Source organism: Camelus dromedarius, chromosome 12, assembly GCF_036321535.1.
Source record: "Camelus dromedarius isolate mCamDro1 chromosome 12, mCamDro1.pat, whole genome shotgun sequence".
NCBI classification, from domain to species: Eukaryota; Metazoa; Chordata; class Mammalia; order Artiodactyla; family Camelidae; genus Camelus; species Camelus dromedarius.
Genome location: NC_087447.1, coordinates 51,971,307 through 51,983,519, shown reverse-complemented (window position 1 = coordinate 51,983,519; position 12,213 = coordinate 51,971,307). Strand labels below are relative to the sequence as shown.

At 38.1% G+C, this 12,213-nt stretch overlaps 1 protein-coding gene and 1 pseudogene across 5 annotated transcripts in view; one reads left to right on the top strand and one right to left on the bottom strand.

The window, feature by feature from the left end:
* Nucleotides 1–11,176, top strand: part of NARS2 (asparaginyl-tRNA synthetase 2, mitochondrial) — a 130,983-nt gene extending 119,807 nt beyond the window's left edge. For 2 of the 5 annotated variants that reach the window (XM_031460435.2, XM_031460437.2), the window contains 2 exons: nt 1,799–1,825; nt 5,058–5,720. In XM_031460435.2, coding sequence (XP_031316295.1) covers nt 1,799–1,825; nt 5,058–5,202 — 172 coding nt within the window. In that variant the 3' untranslated portion in view covers nt 5,203–5,720. Of the gene's footprint in view, nt 1–1,798; nt 1,826–5,057; nt 5,721–10,651 lie in introns of those variants that run through there. The other 3 variants (XM_010990147.3, XM_064492754.1, XM_064492753.1) reach the window with 3 other exon arrangements.
* Nucleotides 11,177–11,546: 370 nt separating this feature from the next.
* On the bottom strand, nt 11,547–12,017 carry LOC105097573 (large ribosomal subunit protein eL29-like; annotated as a pseudogene).
* Between the last annotated feature and the right edge of the window lie 196 nt (nt 12,018–12,213).

Genomic DNA, 12,213 nt, shown 5'->3' with positions numbered 1-12,213 from the left:
GCTTCCTTTTCTAAAAGACTGGAACTGTTATATGAAACACAGTGGTTTTTTGCTCACTATTTGTATGTATCTCTCCATATGGAAATAGCTTTTTAAAAAATTAATGAGACAGGAAAAGAGAATTCCCCCCTTAAAGGTTGTTCTTCATTTTTCTTTGTGTGTTTTTTAAAAATATATTTTACTCTAAATTATGATTGGCAGACTCCTACAGGGGCACAGAGAAAGGCAGGTTCTGAACCTGGGAAAGGATAAAGATGGAGGAAGGAAGATACTAAAAATATTTGCTAAGCTAGCATTTAGAATAAACAGTTTTCCTTTACTCAGGTTTTCTACTATGTAAGCATCTTGATTTAGGTATTTGAATAACTTTACTTTAACTCACTGTTTGAGACCTGGGAAATGAATCCATAAACACACAGAAAATGTTTTGGAGATGGGAAGTAGGGAATCATGTTTCTAATTGAACTACCACTCCTGTATATGCATGGTCTGCCAACAAACCACAGTGACTTCCTAAACTAACCAAGGTTATAAACCTCTGTTTTCCATGGTTTCTACTTTTCCTGTGCCAGACTTAAAAAAAAAAAAAAAGTCTTTCCCATGTTGAAGGCTTAATCCTTCTCTCTGGACAATACTGGGTTTCATAGTAACCTGGAAAAGTCATGATTGTTTGAAAATATCCTGTTAAATTAGCCGTTTGTAAGATCTTCTTTTCCTAATGGAGAAATGCTTAAAAAGTTGATCCTTTTCCAAGATCCCAACCTGTAAATCTGTTGGGTAACTTGGTTTTGTAATCCCAGCCATTTGAACTGCTCTATTTGGTTAGGGTCCAGAAGAAAGGGGATAAATACGTGCTGGGAGGACTCTTCCATCAACTAGACTACTGACTCCTACTGTTGCTATCGTGGTCCTAGGAAAATCATGGAGTTGAAGTGAAGGTGAAACTCCTTAGATAGAAAGAATTTGAAGATTCTCTGGGATTTTTTTTTTTTTAAGCACAATAAAAATCACACATGGCAAGAAACCTCATCTGTTGAGAGATTAATTGGTCTGTTTTCTTTGCTTGCTTCCTTCCTTCAGGAAACCTTTCCTCATAACATGAAATGTTTACCCAATATCTGATAATACCCAAATTTATCTTTCCTAATGAAGTGGATATATGTGTTCCCATATCTCAGGGATCTCTCTGTGACTTCTGTTCATATTTTTCCATATTTTTATATATTTGAATTTTTCATAATCCTGATCATTTTGAGATACACGGTGGTTCCAAACACTTTTCTAAAGGCCTTGAAATTAATTTTAATGAGTACTAGGAGTTTAACTTTTTAGTAACATTTCTCAAATTGGCAAAAACCAATTTACAACCATATTATGAAGGCAGCCTCAGAACCTATATTATTGTTTTAATATTATAGAATGAAAGTTGTGTTTGTTCATCCCTTGTCTGTGCTTGCCTTTCAACACCCTTAAGTGGTAATAGTGCTTTTCTTATGTCACAGGATAAAAAACTTACCTCAAATGAACCCCTTCTTTCGGGCTTTGGACCATTCTTTCTGTATCATTTAGTATTTAACAATACCTTGGACTTTTGGTTAACTTGCTATTGGTTAGGTTACCTTTCTTTCCACTTAATAAAGGTTCAGCTTCTCAACTGTATTGCGTGTTATTGAAGAGCCACAGGTTTTGGTGCATACTTGTTTTTAAAGAGCACTTTGCACAAAACCCAGAATAAATATTTTGTCACTAGTATTTTACTGCCATTCTCTGAGAGAATTTTATTATTTTCCTTTGACAGATCAGGACTGACAGAAGCCTACCAATGGTAAGAATGTGGCCCCTGATGACTCATTCTAGCTGTGGATCTGAGTGTTACAGTTTTCACTTGTATTTCCAGGGTGCTATAGAAGGGTGGTAAGACAATGAACAGGTTCTCAGAAGACTACTTGCGCCCTTTGAGTCCTTGAAAAATAGTAATAATGATGCCTGTCACTTATTTATTACCTATTGTGTGCCAGATAACTGTGTTAAGATTTTGATGTATATTGTTTCATGTAATCACCACAACACCCTGTGTGTTAAATACTATTCTTACTACCTTTCTATTACTCCTCCAGGCCTGAGGCTTAAAGATGTTAACCAATTTAACTACGTGCACACGGTTAGAAGCATAAAGCTGGGGCTTTGTTCCTAACCATTATGCTTCAGTTTCTGTGTGTGTGAAATCAGGGGCTTGAGTTAAGTGGTCCCTGAGGTCGCCACTAACTGCAGAAATCTAAGCTGCTTGGAGAAAATCATCTGTCTGCATTCCTAAATTCTGGCTTTCTTTCTGCAGACCCTTTCTTCAACTACTTTTCAATATTTATACAAAATATTTACATTTCTATAGTAAGACTCATTCAGGATCTTGGTATGATTATATCAACAATATTGTTAATTCTTTTGCTGTCCTCAGGAAAAGGTAAGGTCAGATTACAAACTTGCCTTTTGCTAATGAAGGAACTAGATTTCAGAGATGCAGAAAGCCTAAAATTGGCCCTTGAATTATTTACCAGTAATGACGTTAGGCATAGTTAATCTCTCTGAGTCTTGTTTTTCTTGGCTATAAAATAGAATGATAGTAACTACTTCACAGGGTTACTGTAAGGATGAAATGAAACCGTAAAGGTTCAGTATCTGTATGGAGTAGATGCTCGGTTCCCTTCCCACTTTCCTGCCTTCGTTCTGAGCCTTGCTGTTAGGTAGGTGAGCCTGATTGTTGTCAAGCTGATGCATTTTACCTCAGTTTCTTTCTGTCTACAAGACAATATTCATAGCTATTTACAAATCTTAATTGTTGGTTTAGACCTTTTCTGGTCTTTATTAATCATTTCAGTACTATTCTTTTCCAAGTAAGATTTTCAGACTCTTAACATCTCCAAATATAAATATTTATTGTTTTGTTAAAAAGAAGAGAAAGAGAGATAATAGGCCCAAAATGGAATTAAAAAAAGAGACAACGGGCCCAAAATGATGTGGCTAAGCCCACATCACCAAACTGAGGCTTAATACCTAACTTAATTCTCTCCCAGGAGTGGACTTTTAAACCAGTCAATCTAGATTTACCTGCCAGCACTAGTGAGGTAATCTGCCTGATAGACCCCATTCGTTCTCCAAAGAAGAGTGACCTTGCCTGAAACAACCCATTCTCTACTGGTAACACCCTTATCCCACCCACTTCTGCCTGTAAAAATCTTTGATTTTGTACAGCTATTCGGAGCCCTTTTCTGTTTGCTACATGGGTTGCTGCCCAATTCTTGAATCATTGAAGAAAACCAGTTAAGATTTTTAAAATTAACTTGCTTGAAGTTTAACAGTTGGAATCTGCTCCCTTTTATATGGTAATTATAGTATTTTGAAGTTAGAAAGGACCTTAAAAGTCTTCAAGACTGTTACCTCTGCTAGTGTTCTGCCACAGAGTTGCCACCCCAGGTGTCTTAAGAATTTTCTCACTTCCTGTTTCTACATGCCACATGCAAATAAAATCTGTAACTAGTTCCACAATTTTTGTACCATCTCTTCCATAATCTGGCTACCGTAGAATTAACTTAACAACAATCAAACAAATGCATATTCCTTAGAAAACTTGTTTTTTAGAAGTAGATTTTTCCATTTATCAAAGCAAAGGCAAGGAAAATGCTACAGGTGGAATCCCTCTTCTGAATTCAGTTTCCAGACATGCCAGTGTTTTGACATCGATGTATGAGAAATTGAGAGCCCGCTGAAGCTAGGTGCTCGATTTCTGGCAGCCAGCTCAGATCCTGCGGGTGTTTGTGGCAGGTGTTCTGTTATGCCCTTCCTCTCATTTTCTCAATAAATCAAAGTATACCCTGCCCCTATACCTCATAAACTTAAACTTGATTCAGCTACCAAACATTTCAGTTACTCAAGACTGTGTTCCTTCCATTATTCCTGAGAGTTCTTACTAATTTGAAGTTTTATGCTAGATACTGTGTCTTACTCATCTCGCTTGATCGTAACTCACCTAGTTGCAGTTCATCTTTTCTTTTCAAATCTTAACTGTTTAAAATACCAATACATGTAGTCATTGTTATTAATTGTGAGGAAATAGGATATAGTCTTTAATCCTAGAGGAGCCATTGTGGCACTTAAGTTTTAAACTGTATTTTTAGATCATTTGAGAAGCTATAAACTTATTTTAATCAATATGGTATAACTCAAGAACTCCCCCCACCAAATAACATAATAAAAAATATTTTCAGAGTTTTCCTCCTCCTCTGCCTTTCCTAAAATAACCCTATTCCAGACTTGCGTATTAGAATCTGAGTTTGAATCATGAATATACCGTTTTCTGGTGTGTGATCTTAAGTGGAACTAGAACATGCGTGGGTGGGCTCCCAAGGCTGTGTAGCTTTTCAGAAAAATGACTCTGGACACCTTCCAGTAGGCGCAAATCAGAGAAGTAGACGTTTTTCCTCACTCCATTGCTCAGGGGTGTATTTTTATACCTTCAAACAATAGATTTTCATATAGGAAGCATCTACTTTGAGTAGTCACTGGAGATAAAGGTTGAATAAGATGCAGTTCCTGCCTTGATGTAGCTTCCAGTCTAATCTAGTAGGAAATCTCTTTTTATAATACTCCTCTATGTATTGAACAATATGGTTTTGGTAAGAAAAAAAAAGCATTATCACTAACATACTAAGACATAGAAGATGAATATCTTTAAAGAAAATTAGTAAAGTTATTAGAAATTTTTCTGCAGCTTCATGAGACGTGTTTTCTGTATATAAGTATGTAACTAACTTAGAAGAATAAGGATCAAGTGACCAAAGCCCATGAATGCATGGCAGAATTTGCTACTGTTTGGGTAGTCTTGGACAGATCACTTTAACTTCCCCGTGTCCTTCATCTGTCTGTGGAGTGAAAAGTGTTGTCTACCTCGGTGATGTGACATTAACAAATGATTGCAAAGTACTTTTGAAACATAAAATTTTACCATAACACCTGATCTTAGAAGCATTTATAGGTTAATGAGTCTCTTTTTTCAAAATCAGGTATCTGGACCTCCGTCGATTTGGATCTGTGCCACATGGCGGTTTTGGGATGGGATTTGAACGCTATCTGCAGTGCATCTTGGGAATTGACAACATCAAAGATGTTATCCCTTTTCCAAGATTTACTCATTCGTGTCTTTTATAGCTGGAAGACTGATTGAGGAAAATCACCCCATGCCAGAGGTACTGCACATGAACACATATACCAGGAGAATACATACTTGAATTTTAGAAATGCAGAGATTTTCAGCATGTAATTGTCATGCCATAAGAGGTATGAAAAATACATGTGATCTTGATTTTTCTAGAAAGTTGAAGCCATTTCACAGAAAGATGAACTCCTTCAAGAAGAGGTACTTATAGCAGATAGAATCTCAAATCTACTGTGTCAATTAAGACAAAATGAAGAAATTGAACTAGATGGTCTGAAAGGTCCTTTCAAACTCTAAGACAGGATGAAATAGTGTATTTTATTTTGTCTTTAATCTGTAGACCACTGCCCTGTGTCACCTTTGAGAAACAACTAGTAGCTAAAAATAAAATGTTCCTGGATCTCTTCTTCCTTGCCCTTTAACCTATGATAAATTCCCATCTTATTTTCAGAAGAAAATCCTTTTTCAGGTCTTAATTGAGTTAATAAAGTTGCTATTGTGAGTTGAAATCTTTTTTTTTCATCAGACTGTGTGAAAAAAAATCACATTTAATAGCTATTGATCCTTGAAACTAACATTGTAAATCAACTACACTTCAGTAAAAAGGTTTTTTAGAAACAACTGCTCCTTAGTTATGAGCTAACAAGAAGTTTTAATTATTTAACCTAATCACTGTTGTGTTACAGTTAGTTTGTGTCAGATATTTATAACATCTCTGATAATCAGTAAAATAGATTTTTGATACCTATCAAAGAAAAAAACAGGTTTTTAAATTCCATTTGGCCTTTTCCAAGTGAAATTTGGAAGAAAGGTATTTTCAATCCAAGATGAGGATGCAGTATGGCTAAACCTAGAGGGTGGATAATTCTGGAGTCAAAAAGTAACAGAGTGTATTAGAGTTAGAAGGTCATTGATTTGGGAGTTAGAAGCCTGACAGTTCTAGCACTTGCATGTGTAAGTTTGAGTAAGCCACCTCCTCTGTATGAACGTACACATCATTTTCCTCACAGAGCTGATCATAATTACATGAAAGTGTGTGTGTCTGTGCATGTGTGTTTAAAACTGTGGAATGCTACACAAATTTTTAAAAAATCTTTTAGTTTTCATTGAGATGAGGATATACAGACTTACGGTAAATTGTAAACTCAGGATTTGTATGTATCAAACAATTATAAAAAGGCATGCATGCCTGAAAAATCAATTTTCTAAGTCTCATTTAGATGACTTCGGTTACTTCCTAATGATTTCTGTGTGCACTTTACTTTAACCTAACTCAAAATCAAGCAACTGAAAAGAACTTTAGAACTTCAGAGTTGGAAGTCGTGAAAGGCACTGAGAGATGGTCAAGGTCAAACTTCTGCGCAAAGCAGAGAGATCCTATGCACCTTGGCAGCCTCTTGGCAAAGAGCTCAGTACCCTACAAAACAGTTCATTCCATTTCTGAACCTCTCTAATTGGCAGCTTTTGCTGAACTAAAATCTACTTCCCTGGAACTTTAATCCTTGGGCTTAGATACCCAGTTTAAGACTGGATAAAAGGGATAATTACGGCTTCCATAAGGCTTGCCTCAGCCATGGGGAGAGAGTTAAATTCATTTATTTACTCAACAAATATTATTTGAACTTACTCTGTATGCCAAGAACGGTGCTAGGTACAGTAGTGAAATGACCCTTGCCATCATGGAATTTACGGTCTATTACAAAAGATACACAGTCATTAAGTAAACAAATGTATTATTTTAAAATATGGCATGGCCTGTAAAATTTTATAAAGAAAAAGGCAATCACAGATAATCTTACTGGAGGAGGCATTTAGCTTTAGATCTGGAAGATAAAGTGCAGAAACCGTTTAAAAATGTTTGCAACATCAGTTAATCTGATTTGGCATTCAAGTCTTTTTTTTTTAATTAGGTTTGTTTGTTTGTTTAAATGGAGATACAGAGGATTGAACCCAGGACCTTGTGCATGCTAAGCATACACTCTACCACTGAGCTGTACCGTCCCCCTGGCATTCTTGATACTGTATTTCATGGAGCAAGAATCACAAACATTCACAGGCCCCAAACCTGGATGCACTAGTAGTTTCCAAGGCTATCAGGAATCATGCCTGCAGTGATTTTTGAGGAATCAGATAAAATTGTGACATTAACGTGATGGCAGGGCATCAGAAATAATAGTGATAGAAAGAACACTGAATGAGAGAAACCACAGGTTCTGGTCCCATTGCCACCATTAGCTTAGCTGAGAAGCACTAGGTGAATAAGATCATCTTTGTGACCTCCAGTTGTCTCATCTGCAGAACTGTCATTTTGAAGGAGATGTACTTTAAGGATCCTTCTATCTCTTAATCTTCTATGAATCTGTGCTGGACATAGTCACTAAAAATAATTGATTTAGAGTGTGACCTTTGAATTTTATTTTAATGTCTACTAGGTCTCTAGAAATGTATAGGGAAATCAAATGGCTAAGTGTAACAGTACATACACCTAAATGTGTTCAGTGTATGCATATGTGAGATGGGAGAAGGTCCTTCTCTAGGAGTCAAACATACATTCTTCCTTATCTTTTTGATAGTCTCCAGCAATATATTTCAAAACCTTCATACTTATTTGTTCGTTCTTTTCTTTCACAGTTGATCACATAGTAAGTAGCTCATTGAAGCCAAACATTTGCCACTCAGCCTACTAATTTCCATCTTTGGTTCAGTTCTTATGTTTTGCCAAGAACTGGACAAAAACAAACACTAATGTCAGACAAGGGTAATGAAAATGCCAAAACTAAACTGTTGCTCGCAGGCAGCATCAAGAGGGAAAAACTTTTAAATTTCCACTTGTCAGCTAATATATGAACATCCAAATTCTACGTACAAACAGCATTTATAATTCTACATAAAATGAATGAAATGTCTGGATTTAATAGTTGAGGACCATGTATTCTGTAATAATACAGGGCTGATTTTGTGTGTTGAAAGGTGATTTGAGGGTATTAATTTTCACTCGAGTAACCAGTTTCCAACAAGGGAAAAACCAAGTCTGTTTTCCCAAGATTTCCAAACGTCACCTCAAAATAGTAATCCAAGTAAGAGTATATTCTAAAACTTAGAAATGTTTTTTCCATAATTCCCATTCTCATTTCAAATTTTGACGTAGGTGGAGAAAAATAGTATCTTTCCATCTGGCTGTCCTCTTGCCTGGGGAAGTTGTGCTGTCATGGTTTTGTTTTTTTGGTTTTTTAGGGATGTGACAAGAACTTAATTGTGTATGTGATCCATTCCAGATCTAGACATATCCCTCCCACCCTTTGACCCAGCCCAGAGACTCTGTCACAGAACAGCAAAGGAACTGCTTGACCTTTTGTCCCTCTCAGAGTCTGCCAGAAGCATCTCTCTACAGTGTTACACATTCATATTCTTTATAAATTGAATCTAGACATTCAAGCACGACTGAACAGGCATTGAAGATGCAATTGGTGAGATGGATTAACTCTACCCTTCTTTAAAGCTCTTACTTCAGATAATTATAGGTGAAAGATGCTTATTTGGATTAGATTGCTATTTATTCATCTATTTATTTTAGCAAGTGGTGAGGCAAGAACATAAAAATGCGGAGTTGAAAGACAGATTGGTCTGGATTGAATTGATAAGAGATGTGTGGGGCTTTTTGGCTTCTGATCAATATTTGTATTCAGTCTGCAATCTAAAGTATGTATAATAAAAAGAAAACAGGTGGGAGTAATATCTGATTGTAGTTCTTCCCAGTTTATGTTCCAATTAAAAGAAAAAGCACTAAGAAAAGAGCGGAAAGCAACCTTAATTACCCTACGTAAAAATGATTCAGTAGGATTTCCATAAGACAGGTCATGTAGGATTGTTGTCAACACTCCGCAGAAACCGAGACGGTCTGCTGGAGCTCAGGCTCCAGCTGGCTCTTGCACAGTTTGGTTTGGAATCTAGTGGATTTACAGCCAGTATTGGTGCACTATGTGGTAATTTCTGGGGGACCTTTGTAAAGAAACCAGGAGTTTAGATGATTCCTAAACTGTCATTCAGACAGCTAATCTTTGAATTAACGTAGTTTACGACTCTTCAGTAACTTTCTGCTATACCTTTCTGTTCATAATTGTTATTAATTGAATGACTATCATTTGAACATCATCTTACAGTTTACAAATTTTTAAACATAGCCACAATATGTTACATTGTGGACAATATGTGGACCTTGTTCCTTTGTAGCTTACAATGCCTGAAATTCACCTGGTTTAATGAAAGGTGAATTTATTTGTTACGGAGATTGTATTAGGGATTCCCAACAATGACGGAGAGTAAGACTACAATTTAAGTTCACTGCTTTCAGCCTCCAGAGAAACTGAAAGCAGAGAACTTTTTATCTAGAATATACATAGGTAGGTAAAAGAACTTTGATGGGAATTATTAATATCCTCCCCAAAGTGATCTACCTTTGATATTTCAAGACAATACTCTGAGAATAGAAACTTAATGGGCCCCTATAGCAAAGGTTTTTTTTTTTTTTTCATGCTACAAATGCACATATACACAGCTAGAACTGTGTTTGGCAGAACCTAACTTCTGCCAGGTACAGAACCTTGTCTGCACACTGGCTCCACAAGAACTGCTGGTTTGCTGTTTTCCCAGGATCCTAGCTTTGAAAAATCTCTCAGAGATCATATCCCTTCCCCTGGATGTGATGTGTACATTACCCTCTTGTGTATTTTCCTCAGTCCCTAGTCATTTACTCACTGAACCTTCAGTGAATAAGAACTCTCTGCCTTAAGAGAGAACATTTTTTTTTTATCTTTTAAGAACTCTGATTATGACCTGAGAGCAACAAAACCTGCATCTCCAGTGGCATGCAGGGGTAATATATTGGAAACACAGCCATGCACTTTCTCTTCGGCTGTCTCTTCTACAGAACAGAGTCTCTGTACCTGCTCAGCTGGGACAGCCTGTCCTCCCCTGGAGGGCTGCGCCCGACCAGGGTATATTCACCAGGCAGTGCACCTGTCAAGTGGGCCTTTCTCTTAGTGGAGGAACGCTTCCCTGCACTGTCCCCTCAGCGGCCGCCCCAGCACCCTGTGAGACTAGTCTTGATGTTAGGAGAGCTTTAACATTTCAGCGCCGCTCCGGTCCGTCCTGCAGCCGGTCGTCCTTGCTCCTCCTCCTGTGTCTGTGGTGCTGCTGGGGAGGTGCAGTGACAGTGTCAGAGTGCTCAGGGCAGTCCCAGACCCCTTTGCTTGGGGATTACAGAAATGGGCTTCGGTCACAGAAAGATTTGTTGAAGAACAGTAAGTTCTTTTCACTGAAGATTTCCACTAATATACACGTTTTCTTTGCCAAAAGGTAAGAACTGTTCCTTATACACTTAGGATATGGTTGGCCAGTGATCTCCTTAAATGTAATTTCCATCTTCCACATTCTCCATTACAGGTTTTTGCATCAGGCAACTGTTGGGTCAGATTCCTGCCAGAAAATGTGCTGGACGTTTGGTGTCTTGGAGCAGGTATTAGATGTAGCAGGAGAAGACTCTGGTTTTCATCGGACACTACTTACCAGCTGCAGAACCTTAAGCAAGTTATTTTATCTCTGAGTTTGTATACGCTTCTGCAAAATGAGGATATTTATCCTACAGAGTGTTGTGAGAAACAGTGAAGACTGTGTGAAAGGGTTTCATAAACTGAAAACACTACTCAAATGTAAGGTCTCCTAAGGGAATTCTTTTCAAAACTCAGAAAAAAAGGATATGAACTAAGACATCTATTGCATATTGAATAAAATATTTTATAGCCATAAAAAGTTAGAAAATGTGTAGAAAATTTTTAAATTGTACTTTGCAATTACAATAGTGTGAAAGTTGTGTATATGGACCAGAGACTCATGGAAAAAAATGGAATCAGCTGTTTCAGCACAGTGGAAGAGAGTGACTTTTCTTTAAAAATCTGTTTGATATATTCAGTTCAATTCAATAAACCTATTGAGCACTCACTGTGCCAGGTCCAGCACTAGACTCCCTGGATACAGATAAATAGGATGTGCTACCTGGTCTGAGGGACTCCCATTTCGTATAATCTTTGTCAGAGTCTACTATGTATAAGAATCACCTGGGAGCTTATTAAAAATTTAGATTATCTTGGCCCCACCCTAGAAAGTCTGTTACACGCTAAAAGGTCTAGGATGAAACAGCCTACAATTTGCGTTTTTCATTTGTTTGTTTTTCCTGCCTCAGGTTTGTTTTTACAAATAGCACAGGAGGACATGAGCCCCGTGCAGACAGCAGCCCAGGGGTCACACCAGTACTTCTATCCTGACATCAGTAGATGAAGGCCTCTACTCTGGAGCCTTTGTGGAGGCCTGGGCGCCTTTTGGAGCCTGAGTCGTAGCTGCAGCTGCGACCTTGGTTGAGCCTTGGACTTGGCCTTTGGCCGGCAGAGCCTGAACCCCTTGGTGATGCGGGCACGAGCACATTTCCCAAGCTTGGGGTGAGCAGTCCATGCATGGGGTGAGCAATGCAGGCAGGTCGACTGAGCTCGTGGCTGCTGCCCTGTGGGATCTTGGGCTTGACCTCCTTGGGCTTTCCGAGAGCCTTGACAGCCTCGGCACGTGCACTCGTGGCCTTGGCGTTGTCGGCCTGCATCTTCTTCAGGCCCCTCTTGTGCTTCTTGGCAAAGCACATGTTGCTCAGGAACTTGGAGTCCACTCCCTTTAGAGATTCTTGTCATTGTGAACGGGGTTTTTTGATGTTTCTGTGCCATTTTCAGGACTAGTTGTGCATAGTGTGGTTCTTCGATTTGGCCATGTCTGCACCAAGGCCAGCAGATCCCAACGCGCCTGGGACCAGAGGAGTCAGTTTGCGTTTTTTAAAGTCATTCTGAGTGATTCTAATATAGGCAGTTTAATTTCACACTGAGAAACCTTCAGTGAGGTTTTAATATTTTTACAGTAAAAAGTAATAATTACACAAATGTGCTCTTTGAAGGCTTTGATTGTTCTGT